At 42.0% G+C, this 15,445-nt stretch overlaps 1 protein-coding gene across 2 annotated transcripts in view; it reads right to left on the bottom strand.

The window, feature by feature from the left end:
* The window catches only part of EFL1 (elongation factor like GTPase 1), a 68,037-nt gene that overhangs the window by 12,903 nt on the left and 39,689 nt on the right, over window positions 1–15,445 (bottom strand). For both annotated transcript variants that reach the window (XM_006905313.3, XM_025050065.1), the window contains exons 16-17: window positions 7,766–7,897; window positions 4,956–5,103 (exon numbers count right to left, since the gene is read on the bottom strand). In XM_006905313.3, coding sequence (XP_006905375.1) covers window positions 4,956–5,103; window positions 7,766–7,897 — 280 coding nt within the window. The remainder of the gene's footprint in view (window positions 1–4,955; window positions 5,104–7,765; window positions 7,898–15,445) is intronic.

Raw genomic sequence — 15,445 nt, 5'->3', positions numbered from 1 at the left:
CGAAAAGACTACCTCTGATGGGAACACACCTTCAGGGAGGTCTTTGCATGTAGTAGAATTTCACTGCTTTGTTCATTCTCAAAACAAATAAACCATCTATTTAGATTAAGAATTTTTGAATGAAAAATAAATGTTTTAATAAGATTTGACATGTGAGTTCTTTAAAATACTATTTGCCAATTTAAATGTCTGGAGAAGAAAAGCCTAATGATCGTAATTCTAACAAAGAACCACAGAAGCTGAGGACATCGAGTCAAACTGTGACAATGGATTTGGCTTTGATAATGAGGCTCATAGCAAGGCAAGCATGATCTAGCAGTTTGTCTGGGGCAGTTTCTGCAGTGATGAAAAGGTTCTATATATGCGCTGTGTTACTGAGCACTTGACACACAGCCAGTGCTCAGTAACCACAGCGCCTATATAAAACTTAATCTTATTTAATTTTAATTAAATTTAAATAGCCACACATACCTAAGGAGCATTTGAAATGTGGTTGGTATGACTGACGAACTGAATTTATTTAAGTTCAATTAATTTAATTTTAAATAGCCACATGCAGGTAGTGGCTACTGTACTGGAAAGCACAAATCTTGAACTTCAGTCTGGAACCAAGTTCAGAAAGCCCCTTCTTCACATGCTATCGAGTTTAGTTTCACGTTGTATTTCCTTCCAAACGTGTTTTAAGCACACAGAGGGTGGATTCTGGACACTGGTGCCGACTGATTCTGATGACAATGAAATGTGGTCTTCCTTTTTCTCTTACTTTCTGTCTCCCTGATTCCCAGGTGACACCGAAGCTCTGGTCTGGTCTCTGTCTGCTACTGGCAATGTGGGTGGATATATGTATAAATGTACGTACACGTATGCGTGTGGGTACACATATATACTACGTGAAATTTTAGGATCTTGGAACAACATTTTTCCCTGGGAAATATTATTCAATAAGGGAACTAAATACTAAAGGTTTCTGAAATACTTTCATATGAGTCTATATTTGTTTCTGCTTTCTATATTTTGTGGGTGACAGGTATTTGAATTATCTATCTGATTTTATACATTTTGATAAATCTGAAAACTCAATCAATGGGTGATTTTCTAAGAATGTTATCAAAACTGATGTTAGACTGTAGAACCTGAAGAGACAGTAATGTGTGAAAGAAAATAAAAACGTCATGAAAAAAATTATTTCCAAGAAAGGCTCTGGTTTTGCCAGTGAGCCTGTTCACTTTCAAGGATTAGCTTATTTCAAATGCTACATAAATTCCTGTATCTAATGTATTAATTTAAAATTACTGTGATGCCCAAACCTGTCAAAGAAAGCATATAGAGACAAAACTGTAATTCAAATGTACCTAAAAATTCAGATATAAAATCTAAGATAAAATAATAACGAAAAAAAGGGATAGATGTGTCTTCTTTATTTATTTACTAATCGTTTATGTATGAGACACTGCGCTAAGTGTTTTACATATAGCTTTTCCTTAGTAATTGTATTATCATCCTCGTTTTGTAGAGAAAAAACCAGGTAAGAAAGATTATCTTCTCCAAAGACACAGAGTTAGTAAGTGGGAAAGCTAGGGTTAAATCTGAGGTCAGAATTCACCATTTATGTTTTTGCCTTTCATATTTTAATACAATACACCTAGAATAAATTTCTGAGTACGGCATAACATGAGAGGTCAAGTTTCACTTCTTTCTATGTGGATATCCAACTCGTGGGCAACCATTCATTAAAAAGTCTGTCCCTTTCTAATCTCTCTGCAGTGCCACCTATTCCTGAACTCTCTATTCTGGTCCATTAATCTGTCTGTCCATCCTTGTGTCAATTCCATAGTCACTTACTATAGCTTTAAAACATTTAAGCTTTGATTTCCAGCACAGTAAGACCTTCCACCTTGTTCTACCTCTTAATAGGTTTTGGCTATTACTGGCCCTTTGCATTTCCACAAAAACATACATGTAAAGTTAATAAGATTTTGACTGGGATTGCTCTGAACGTATCATCAGTTTGGGGAAAACTGACATTATAATACTGAATTTTTCAAACCATAGAAAAGGTGTATTAACTTCTTGTGTATCTTTTAGTTTTTGCATAGAGGGTCTATAAACATGAATATATTTTTATTTTGAGGTATTTGATATTTTTGTTGTCATAAATGGTAACCTTAAGTAATTTTCATTTTCTATTTGTTAATGGTACATAGAAATACAATAGATTTTACATATGAATTTGAATACAGCAACCTTGCAGAATTTACTTATTAATTCTAATAGTTTCTACAGATTCTTCTGGATTATTAGTACGCAATGACATCATCCACAAATGATGTTTATAATTTTTCCTTTTCAATTTTCATAGCTTCCATTTTGTGTTCTTCATAATGCTGCCCAAGACCTACCTCAGAATGCTAAACAGAGCCTGTGACGGGGGCGCCCTTGCCTTGCTCCCGGTCACAAAAGGAAAGCTTTCAAAAATTTCACCAGTAAGTACACATTTGCTAAAGTTGTTCTGAATATAACTCATCGGTTTAATGAAATTCCCTTCTACTCCTAATTTGCTGAGTTTTGATCGTGCACAAATGTTGAATTTTATCAAATGCTTTTCCTCTGTTCACTGAGGTGATTTCTTTTTGCTATGAACCTGGTAATTTTACGTTGATTGGTATTTTTAATATTATTCGACTGAATTCCTTTGGTAGTTATAGGACTATCAGGTTTTCCATTTCTTCTTGGGTCAGATTTTTCTAGAAATCTTTTAATTTCCTTTACAATTTAGTGCTATAAAACTTCCTAATATTCTCTTACCTTTCTTGGCCCAGGACAAGCTACCTAACCAGATTCATTAAGATGCCTGAAACTGCTACATGACACCGGGGTACTTGCAAAGGCCTTTTGTCAATATCACCTGACCCAGCTTCCTCAGGGTTCCAAGACAGCACCTAAAAGTCTGCTGCCTGGGCGCCCTGTGGAGCTCTCCCCTCTGCTCCCTGCACCTGGTCCACCGGACTCCTCTGCCGACAGCCCAAACAGGTAGAAGAGGGAGACCCCGCCCTTCCTGCGCTCCAATTAGTCTCCGAGCTCCGACAAGAACACTAACTGAGCTCCAGCTACTCCTCCTTCATGCCAGCCCCAGTGCAGAGGAATCCTTTTTTAGTGGGAGGTGTCACTGCTTTCAGAGATTGGAATTTTAGAAAAAGCAGTTAAATACTCCAGAACTTGTAAAGTATCTTATTAAAGCAGTATATATGTTTTGAAAAACAAATGTGTTATTTTTATTATCTTCATTCAATCAAAATTATTTTTAGATATTTAGATACAGTTTCTAATAAAAAGTTTACATAGAATGTTTTCCATAATGAGTTATTTATTAACACATTTTAATGTCATGTTAGGGGCATATTTCTAGAAAACTAATTTCTCTTATTATATAGTTTTTCTTCTCCTGAGATTAAAAAGTACCCATGATGAAAACCACGAGATAAAAATGAAAAAAGTTTAAACAAAGAAACAAATAAATAATTCAATTAAAATCAGTTTCAGGCTTAAGGAGGGGAGGGAGTATTACTTGAAATGTCATTCTAAGTACCAAAATAAATTATTTTTCAAGCTAATGGCCCGAGAAATGTAGGGTTAATTAACATGGATTTTAACTGGCAGCAAAGAGTGTGAAGAGAAAAGAATTTAGTTCAAAGACCCCCCCCAAAATAATGTTTAAAGTTTTTTTTAAAAACCTGAGTTTTTATTTTGAAATCTTTATGCATTATGATTTATCCAATTAGCATTACTCTCTAACCAACATTAGAACCTTCAGAAATGCTAATAAAATGGTAATGACAAGAAGGAGATGGAAGATCTGCCTTCTGATTTTGTACTAATTACAGCTATGAAAACGTTTCGAGGAGGAAAAGCCAGACCCCGCACTGACACGGGGGAACGGAAACGGCCAGTCCGGCAGGAGTGTGGACACCACCGCGACTGACGGCGCCAGCGCTGGGCGATGCTCGCCGGTCTGCCACGGCCACAGCGTCGCTGGCGCCCCCTGCTCCTCCCACCAACTTCACTGGGTTGTTTCAAGGGTTCAGTGAGACCGTGCTCAACGCAGTGGCCCACGGGAAATATTTCGTATATAAGTACATTAATTATTTATAATTCTTATTTTAGCTACGATTATTGGAGTCCCAGAAATTTTAAAAATAAAAAGAAAGAGGGCTGTTACAGGACAATTCATTAAAGGAGAGCTACTGATGGCCAGTAAACACACACAATAAGTCTCAGTATCATTAGTAAGCACAGAAAATGTATATTAACGATGAAGTGCCACCTTTGGAGCCAGCAATACTACTTCCCGAAGTTTATCTTAACCAATCAGAGCTGCGTATACCGTATCTGCAGACACCTGCATGTGTGTAGAACAGGTGAGGGATTTGCGAACCCGGATATAATGGTGGTTCTCTCCACATGCTAAATGAATGACGCTTCCTATTCTTCTGTAGTTTCTTAATGGCTACAATACACATGCTTTTCTTTGGAATAAACAGGAAAAGTGATTTGGGACGCTGATGTTATGACATGTACAAATCCCCGTGACAGAGGAATATCAAGAATTCCTGACAGTTCACACTGCAGAGACCACACAATGAGGAAAGAAGTCAGCCCTAACCACACCTAAGTTTACAAAAAATCATTGTGTTTTGCTGTCCTGATGTGCTGTGTGTGTACCTAAAGTAAAATACACATATGTGAAAATATTTTAGGACTCAAGCTAAAAATGTAAAGTTATTCAAGTACAGATAGAAGTGAATGCTATTTGTCAGTCATTAAAAATTAAATCTATGATCCAATAACTAGTAACAGCTCATGTTTCAGGGCATTCCATTTTTCTCCAAAAACAAACTAGAGTCTACATTCAAATGGTTTAGGAAACACAAAAACATCCATCTCTACCACCAGCTAACCTTTCTTTCAAGTCATCCAGGCACCGCTGAAGGTGGACCTCCCCTGCTGTGACTAAGACGTGCTCTCCCGTTTCCTGGATCAGAATCTGGACACAGGGGTCAGCTTGGTTCAACAGTTTCATTCCTTTGACCAGCTGAGGCATTTCACCTAGGTTCACAAAAGGAAATACCGATTAAATATAACGCAAGGACTAATACAATCTAAAGACAATTCCATGGCCGCCAAAGGGAAAAGAACATCAAATAAACTTTTAAAATAACAGTTTTATTTTCCTTCCAAATAACGCGGTGATGTGAAGAAAACAGCCTTCTGGTAATTTATTTGTACAGAGAGTTAATGTGAGAAGTTCATCACCAAGACACTCAGTGCTGGGCTGTGCACTTCTTCAGAGACTCAACACATAAGAACTACCACCATATACTTGTGAATCCACCTAAACCTTATTATAAATGCACATAGTACATGCCCAGAAATGTAACAGAATTCTACTCCAAACAGTACCTACATAAAATTAGCCAAAAAAAGCATCTGATATGATAATCAACTCAAGAAACGGCTCCAAAGCCTTATACTTAATTATTTGTGAAACTGCTGACAGAAGTGTGGGCTTCAGGATGAAGCTGCCCTGCGGGTCAGCTGTGACACACTAACTGGCCACCTCACTCAGTGAGTTCCGGCACTGTCTGCGTTCTGTTCCGCTTGTGCTCTTGGTACACAATGCCTTTTACCCAGACGCTGAGAGTGGAGGTGTGGACGGGGCTTCTGATCCACATTTTGGGTGCGGCTGCCTTTTCTCCCCTTTCCATAGGTTCGGCAGCTCACAGTCTGTCAGTATGAAAAGGGCCCTGGGATACGCATCCCGTTCAGAAGTAAACAACACATCTGTCCAGCACTTCTCAGGAGCAGTATTACTGGGGAGCCTTGGGACAGGAGGGCGGAACATCGCAAAGTCATTAGAGCCACAATCGAGGAGTGAGGGGCTATTGCCCAAGGTAAGGATGGGCCTAAGAAACTAGGGCAAAGAGTAAACACATGGTAAATGTCCTCTGAGGGCCCATGGGAATGAGGGCAGCGTAAGAGAAGCAGTCCCAGACACCCTAAGCGTAAAAGAAGATGCCGACAGTGTAACAACCAGGATGACCGAAAAATGAGTGTAAAAATTCAGACACTGAAATACAGGAATGGGGCACTTCAGTGACACGATTAGGAATATTCATGGTCAATCAGGAAAAACAATATCCAGGATGGAAAAAGTAGCAGCACTCTCTTTAAAATTAGGAAAAAAAACTGTGTGTCCCTTCTAAGCATTTTAGTTTATCTTTTACCAAGATCAGAAAAAATCTAATGAAACACATATAAGGAAATAAACGCTGGCATCCAGATTGATAATCCTAAATAATCAGATTACCTGATTTACAAAAGCAGAGTCTGCTGCAGGACAGGAAGTAGCTGGGAACAGGGACCCCTCACCTCACGAAGCTAACGCTGCACAGAAGCTGGTTCTGCTGCCCTTTAAGGCTGGGCTTTTACTCAGCTTGGATAACAGCGTGGAGTAGCACACAACCATCAACCAGATGTCAAAAAGTAGAAATTTCTATTAAAACATTATGGCTTAAATGATCATTAATTCCTATTTCAAAAATTTAGATCCAAATGGAATAGAGAACAATTAAGAAATTAAGATATAAATGCTAGAAACACGTAAGAATAGACTATGGTTGCCAGACTCAAATGGCACAACTTCCTTACACTACATGCTTTAGGGCTGGAGGCAACTGACAATGGCCAGAGCCAGCCCAACAAGCAGAATAAAGAACAAGCCAGGAGGGTCCAGGATCCAGACAAGCCCGCAAAGAGGAAGCAAGCACAACACAGAGTGGCGTAAACTGTGTCGCACCCAAGGCACCGCCAGCCCAGCGGCCACCCGGGAAGGAGGCCTGTCTCTCAGCCCCAGGCACAAAGGCTGTTTACCAGGCCCGAGCCCGTGAGTCGGAGACGCAGTCCTGGAGTATGTGCTCTAGCGCCCGGGGCTCCACAAGGGCTAGGCATGTGTCTCAGAACTCGAGGCAGAGACAAGCTTTCGGAAGGCCCCGGCGCTGGGGAGAAGAGGGACATACAGGTGCTGGGGCAACAAGGCCATTTTACACCTCAACGGAAAACTACCGTTTCTACATTTGGTCGCTGGTTCCTTCAGACGTTCACTGACTACCACGAAGCACTGAGAACAGCAGAGTCGCAGGGGACAAGGGGTTAGTGGGAGTCATGGAAGTGAAATCCAAGAGCTAACGAGGCCTGGCCAGGCAAATGGTATAAACCAAAGACTAAGCCTCAGTCACTACAGGGTGTGGCATGTGAGTGTCACATACCAGGAGGAGATGTCCAGGAAAAGCTCAGTGTCCAGATACTGTAGCAGACCTGGAGGGAAGAGACAGATGATGGATTCTGAACCAAGGAGTTTGAGCTAAGATGCTAAGGACCAATCACACAGAGCACGAGCTCTGCTGAGGTGCCGCCCTATGCCAGGGCTCTGGGGGATGCAGACAACCCTGTCTCTGCCATCGAGAAGAATGTGCTCTCCCTGGAGAACAAAGGTGCCTAAACGTGCCATGTTCCTGAGACAGGGATTGGACTCCCTCTGAAGAGCTGGTGGTCTGTATGGCTCCTTGGCTGGGAACACTCCTTCTATTATATACCTGCATGAAAATTCACAGTATACTGCTGCCACGAACTCTGAGGAACCGAGTCTCAAATGCAGGCATTTAAAAAGTATCGTGAACATCACATGCTTTTAAAAACAAGGTGATCTTACTTGGGTGTTTTGGTTCAACAGCAACCCTCACAATAGGCGCGGCTTCAAAGCTGAGCGGTATGAATGGCGGGCAGGACGGCAAGCTACACAGCGTTGCAGATTTCAGCACGAAGTCTTGAAGGCCCCCAATTCCTGCAGGGAGGCAGAGATCCATGGGGTCAATAAAAGATGATAAATCTGAACTTACATTAGAAAAACAATAGCATCGACCCAGCACGCACGTCACAAGAGAAAGGAGCATGGATCGGCGTTCTACTTTCACAGAGAAACAATTAAGGAGAGGAAACCGCTTTGCTGCCTCCAGCTGACACATGGGTGTACAGGAGCAGGGGCGCTGGGATGCCGCACAACTGACCTTCGGCCGGGCGGGGGGAGCAGAGGCTTCCGACACACACGCTTGGAGGCGGTCGAGAGGTTTCTTTTTACCTAACCACACAGTGTGGCACCCCCTGACGCCCGTACCCGAATGCATTCAGAATTCACCATCTCAGGCGTGAAGGGGCAGCTCCAACTGTAAGGAAATCTTCTTCCCATTATGCTAAGACCTGTTTTCTCCATCTTTACACATTCTTAATTCGGTTCTCCAAAGGGCCTCAGAAAACGTGCTGCTTCTACTTTGCCAATTACCCTTTGGACTGTGAAGGCATCTGTCATATCCGTTTAACCTTTCTCTGCCTCACACTAAATATCATTAGGTCCTTTAACTGCTCAGCTTTCTAGTCCTTTTGATTACTAGACCTTTCATGCGCAGGAGACCCTCTTCAGACTGAAGTCTCCGAGGTACTAAATCCAGTCCCTGAGCCTCCACAGTACTGATCTGGTCATGGTCTAAGTTTATTACCAAACCTGGTGGCCCAAGACACAGAAAGGTCTGTACCTGGCCACAGCATTTTGTTAACTGGCCCCGCTGGTACCACAATGCAACAGATCCAGCTCTGCCCACGTTTCTACCAAGTCAATTAGAAATAACATCGCCCGTGAGGCCAGGCATTTGGGAAAACCCCACAATAAATACTCTCCTTCAAAACCTCAGCCCTCCTGCTTCTGACCTCTGAGCAGCATACATTTCCTTCCTGCACACACAGCACACGGTTCCAGTGAAAAGCCGTTCTCTCTGTGCCACCGGGGACACAGGCTGCAGATGGTCAGCAGACTCTGAACGTTGTCTCTTTGAGCTCCTGGTTTACATTTTGCTGTTCAAATTACTAAATCCGCTCTTGCTATTTAGATATGCCCAGATTTGTGAACACGATTATAATTCCCCTCAAAACAATAAAAGAACAAAGTCAACACCGCAGTATTCTTAGTCAAGATTAAAAATTTATGGAAAAAGCGATGCTCCAAAGAATCAAAAACTCACTACCTGCACTACATGCCACCATTTTACTACTTTAAAAATATAATTTTAAAATCTAGGAAAGAGCTCATTAGGATTTTTGGGTGAATCATCAATGGTGATTTAAAAATCACTTTGAGAATTTCTCGATACAGTATCGGACAATTTATAAGTGTACAACTTGGTATTATACAAAACAGTTTAAAACAAGGTTTTTGTTTTAAAAATGGTATCGAGTACAATTAAAAAAACAAAAACAGTATCCCCATAATCACACTTCCAATAATGCCACTACTTTCATTTTGATATTTCCCCTTTTTCCCTCCTCCTATTGGCATAGTTAACAGATTATATACAACGTCCACACGACGTTTCATCCTCTCACTTTTACCTCAGTTGCTTTATAACTTTTATAATTAAGGAGGAATAATTCCTTCATGTAAAGTAGATTTGCTATAGTATCTGTCCACTGGGACTGGGGAGTGAAGGACATGTTCCCTCAAGGGAATCATTTCAGACTTTATGGGACAGAAGTGATAGTTCAGGAAAAAAGAGAAATCCAAAATTAGCATGGCACTGATTTGTTTCAAGGATTAAAGAGGGTGTAGGCTTTTTATTAATGTTTATCAAATAAGGGCATGTGGCTTAAGTGAGAGAAAACAGGTTGAGAAAACAGGAATATGGTGTGACAGCAACTTACTAAACACCAAGAAATCTAGCTTGTTTTATATAAACACCAGTCGCTGTTGTCTGAAGATAAATGACCCAAGTCCTCTCTGGTCCCGATTCTTCTCTACACAAGTACAATTTGACACACTAGTGTGTGGACTCCAGCTCAAACACTGGAGAACAAATGACAATACCCGAGTAAACGCTGAGTTCTTCCACTGGGCACAGGCCCTTCAAATGCTTCTTAATAAAAAATCCGCATTGTACAAACAAAGCCAGGCCAAAATGTTTTCCCAGCTCGCCCTAGTGTCTCCCTGCAAGGAGCATCTTTTACATTTCATCTTTTACAATATGAGACTGAAAAATTGTGTGGGGCCTGAGAGATAGATGGCTTCCTACTGACAACTTCTTTCTATTCTTAATAACTTCCAGTTGAATCGATGTAGGATGAGGTCACGCTGGCAGGCAGAAAGGTGGCAGAATCGTTACTGCATTCCAACACTACTTCCTGGGGACAAGCCTGTTTGCTATCTGGACAGAGAACAGCATCACCATCTTCAGCAAAGCTTGGATTCGTAAAGTGTACTTTCATTGCTGGCATAAAAACATTACTGGAATAAAAAAAAAAAAAAACTATGGGAAAATATGAGAACGCTCTAGCTAGAATATGGTCTCCTAAGCACTGAAGGTGTACTTCAAACCAACTTTAACACTGCTATACCCAGCAACCATCGACCATCAACCGTTCCACTTAATGTTTAATAAGCCTGAGTTAGTGAATTCCTGTAAACCTTCACAGCAGATGAAGTTACATGTCATGGACATCTACAGAGCCTTAGGCCTGTGACAGCATGAACACGACTTTGGTGGGGACAAGAGGATTCAGACGAGTATAACACATGTTTTTTTTTAAAGTACAGGTCCCCAGGGTGGTAGGAATCTGGAACCCTTGGTGTTGGAAGATCACCATCTGTTCTAGGACCTTCTGTCTTTGCATACCAAAGAAGCCCCTGTCCACTGCCCTTAATTTTATGTCCTTATTCTGTATCTTTCACCGAAACTCGGATTCTGCTGTCTTTGACTCGACTACAAAGGGTACTGGGGGATCCACACACTTTATAACTCTCGTCAGAGTCAGGCAGGCAGGTAGGTACATAAATGTAAAACAGGCCTTTCCAAGCCTGCTTGGCCAGCATCCCCAAGTAGACTGGAGCTGCTTAGCTAAAGTTTTCAGATGATTGGGTCAATCTGTCTGGGATGCTAAACAAGTCCATTAAATCAACTGCCCTTTAGCCTCTCAGTGTTATAGGAGGCCCTAGGGAAAAGTCTTGCCACGATGACATCACTACGTCAGATTTTTTCTTCTTCTCAGAGGAACAGATGGAGCTCATAACAGTTAATAATAGTTCTTAAGCAAGTTACATTAAGATCTGGGGCCTCTTTCTCAGAAAACAGACCACAGAATATGAGAAAAAGTAACACCTGAAGAATAAAAAAAAATTTTTTTTTTTACATATGCGTAGGCTTGATATCTTTGTCTATACCCAAGAAAAGGCAGAAACTTGCCCTTCTGTGTCCTGAACCAGGTTAAGTTATAATGGTGTCACTCTGGGGTCTCCATTATGCCGCAAGAAACGATCGTAAGGGAGCCAGAGCACCTCCATTCCTGTGAGAACAGACTGACGTGACAGCGCCCGGCTCTCGCCCAGGGAGTCACACAGCCAGGGCTCTAAGGCTGAATCAGTGGAGGAAACTCCATGTTGGCCTGGAGGCAGAGCAGAGCACCTGCATGTGCTGCAATGTTCATCTCAAAGCAAATGAGAGGGTGGTGAGTTCAAAACACCTTCTGGCTGCCCCTTGCTGCGTCACAGTGGGACAAAAAGAATCCACAGCAGCGAGTCCAGGGGAAAGGAGGTAGCACATAATTAAAATATTTAAACACAATGTTTTCTATCAGAACAGAAAGAGATGTGAAGAACGGACAGGAGTAAGTCCTATAATGTGGGGAAGGGAATGCTGGGCCAGGGACACAGCAGTACAGAGCCCTAGAGCGTCTGGGAACCCGAAGTAGTTCAGAACACCTAGGACAGAGTATGACCGAGGGGCCAGGAACACGTGAGGCTGACGGTAAAACGGCGAGGTTACTAAGACTTGCATACCATGCTAAGCTGAGACTTTACTCAGAAGGCTGTCAGGATGGTGGGGCGCAGATGCATTAGGAACAACTGAGGTAGAGCTGTCAAGTCTTGGTGGCTACTCAGGAGTTGGAAAGAGGGGACAAGAACAAGAAGAAAATCCAGATTTCCGACAGAGGAAACTAAGCAGATGATTACTCATTCAAAATGGTTCTCTACTCTTCTTTCGGGTTTATATTTTTTTCCTTTCATTTGTATTAGTTCTTTATGTTAATAACACTTTCATTCCTATCAGACTTTTCCTCCACATTATAGTTCCTCTTTTTATCTTGTAACTATTTTTTCTCTCTAGTATCTTTTTGAGCCTTTTCTACTTGGTGTCTAAGCTTAAAAGCTTAGAAAGTCATGCCTTCAAAGAACTGATAAATATTTATTCAACTTCCTGTCAGTTTTCCAATGATTTAGTTTTAAGGCAAATAGGCACTTCACAAACTTTCTTCAATAAACAAGAAAACATAACACAGCTATGCCTCCAGAACTTAAACTCTGGAGAGAAACAAAGGCAGATAAACAGGCAATGGTAACGTGCTGAACATTATAATGGGGGAGCACACGGTTTGTCTATGTGGAGAGAGGAAGTGAGAGGTTCCAGGCTCCTGGAGAAGCTGACGTGCAGACAGACACACGGGGCTGCCTACGCCCACGTGGGAGGGTGCAGCGGTGGGGAGCGGCACCCCTGGAGGCCCAAGTGAGAACCCACAGTCCGTCTACAGCCACAGCGCGGGGCGCGAGGCAGGAAGGAAAGGACATTTATTTCCATCCCGCTCATTTCCGCTTCCCTGGAACCCTGCAACTGCCATCACTTCTTTTCTTTGTCGTGCATTCCTGTGACCTTCCATATGGAATCTGAGGAAACGGAACCTAATTACAGCGCCACCCAACGCCAGCTCCCTAACTTCTCCCAAGTTTTAGTGTACACATATATCCCACGCAAGGAAACACGTGCTACTTTCACAGGATTACAGGAAGACAGTCACAGAGCGGGCACTAAGTCAATGGCACTGGTGGAGAGACAGTCACGTGGTTTTAAATGATGCTCCTTCGAGATGTGCATTCCAACTCAAACGATTTAAATAGATGAGAAACATGCAAAGTTTAGCAGCTAAGAAGCATAAAATGCCTAGTATAGTTTAAAGTAATCCTGGTAATTTGTTTTAAGATTTAAAAAAGAAAAGAGATATGGCTTTACACAACCAGGAAAGTAGAACTAGAGTTCTTCTACCTTTAAACTTGAAATATTTCCAATTAAAAATAGGAAGGAGAGTCACTTCTGGATGAAATGGAACTTCATCACAGGTACACAAAACATTCTGACTGAAATGATCAAAGAATGAAAACTGAGAAAAATCTGAATGGATACTAAAACTGGAGAATGACACTTCAAACTATGAACTACTTTTGTTAGCTATGTATCAGATTAAAGAAAAATAGCAAGGGTCACAACTCCTTTCTTGAGAATGTAACAAAACTTAAGAAAAAAACAAAGCAAAGAGTGTAGTAATGGTGGCTGTTTGAAAACAGACCCGTGGAAAGGAACAAAGAGCCCAGAAACACACATGTGGGATACGGGAACAAGAGAGGGGCGACATAACAAAATATAAAGTTAAAAATTACAAAACAGACATTTTCAATGCTTAAAGGAGACAAAAGATTAGTAAGCATAATATGTAAAGAACTGGTACAATCAATGAAAAAAAGGCAACCCAAGGGGAATACAGGCAAAGAATACAAGCAGTTCCCAGAATACATTAAAAGGGACAGAAGCAGTCAAAAATCAAACAAGCAAACGACAAAAAATCTTCATCTCATTAATAAGGTGAATGTAAATAAAATAACGAGATGCTACTTCACACCAGTACTACTGGCGGAAGCCGGAAGAAACCACATGCTGGCAAGCACGTGCAGGAAAGGTCAATCTGCACGGAGCTGGGAGCGGGCATCTACAACCACGAGGGAGAACTAGCCCGCGATTCCGGCAGAGCACCCCAGACTGCCGACTCACCAGCCCGTGTTCCAGCCGGACACGCCAGCAGTCCCAAGAACAGGCACGACAGTGTACCACAACCAGAGCACAACTCCTACAGTACCACCTCAGCAAGCGGCAGCTAGAGGGGCATTTCTGACTGGGACCCGCCACTGGCGTTGAGTGGGCAGGGCCAGGGACCAGAGCCTTGCAGCATGTGGAAATGTCCCTCACACGGAATTTTCCCAAGTTGCACAGTTGTATTCTGCTGGACAAAACTGTTTATAATGATCTGAGCTTAAATTCAACTCTATTTTAATAACGAAGTATTTTTTTGCACAGTTTAATATACACTGAATCTTCAGGAATTTTGTTCTGAAAATTAGCTATTCATTTTCCTAACGGCCACCCATGGCTGCTGAGTCATCAGTACTCTATGTCTACAACCAACTGCATCTGTAGCTGTCCCATTTATGGTGGCTTCAAGTATCCGACTTGATTACGCCAGCCAGTGTAGCAAACTGGAACATTTACATACTGCAACAAACGATTCGATTATAAATTTTTCCCTTTTATGTATCCCTGATATCAGTTAAGCTACTGTATCGATGTTTTCAAAATTAGGCTGGCAGGTAAATTTATTTTTCAATTTCATTTCTAGGTGGATATTCACGATATTATATACTATTGTGATCATTATAAACAAACTTAAAAAACGGTCCTTCCGTGGCTTGTGCCTTGAATGCTCGCATTGTCTGAATTACCACTCAGCAACAAACCCTGGGGTTACGCTGTAAACGCACTACGTTCGCATTAATCAGTTTAGAAACTGAAGCTGTGCTCTCTGCTCTGAACTGCCAGGCTTGGATTCCCCGGGGCCTGTTGTGCGCACTGGGAGTCTTGGATTCCTATCTGATAGGGAGCTGGAATGTTTCTTGAGGTGAATCAAGGTCCTGAGACTGAGCAGTCTGGAAGCCTTCGACTGAAGGTCCTGTTCAATCTTAGTTTCACAGAAAAACTCGAATCTCCAGACCCACTCACAGGCCATCCCAGCATTAGTTGGGCCTGAGTCACCTGATGCTATCGCTGTGTCACTGATCATTTACCACTGCAAAGGCTGGTATTTTCGTCAAAGTCGACTCAAGAATTACAAAATCTAGAGGGTCCTATAGAACCTTATAGTCTGATATATCATGTTTTATTTGAGAAGACGGCTCAAAGCAGCTGGTGAAGAAATATTTCATAAAATCTGTGCTTTTTTGGATGTTACCAAATATCTACTGACCACCTCTGTTTAAGGGTCTGTGCTGAGCACTGAGAAGGAGATGGCGACGAAGGTCGCCAAGACTGCACACTCCGCCTCCTCACGCGGTTGCTGTCAGTGCTCCCAGAGCTTTCCCACGACTCGGTCACATCGCTGCTGTAAGGTCTTCCAACTCCCGAGCCTCGAAGAGCTTGACATTTTTAAGACTATGACCACGTGTCTCTTGATGTGGCACAGTTACTAGGGCACAGAC

This window comes from Pteropus alecto, unplaced genomic scaffold, assembly GCF_000325575.1.
Source record: "Pteropus alecto unplaced genomic scaffold, ASM32557v1 scaffold60, whole genome shotgun sequence".
Classification (NCBI taxonomy): Eukaryota; Metazoa; Chordata; class Mammalia; order Chiroptera; family Pteropodidae; genus Pteropus; species Pteropus alecto.
This window is presented reverse-complemented; position numbering and strand designations above follow the sequence as displayed.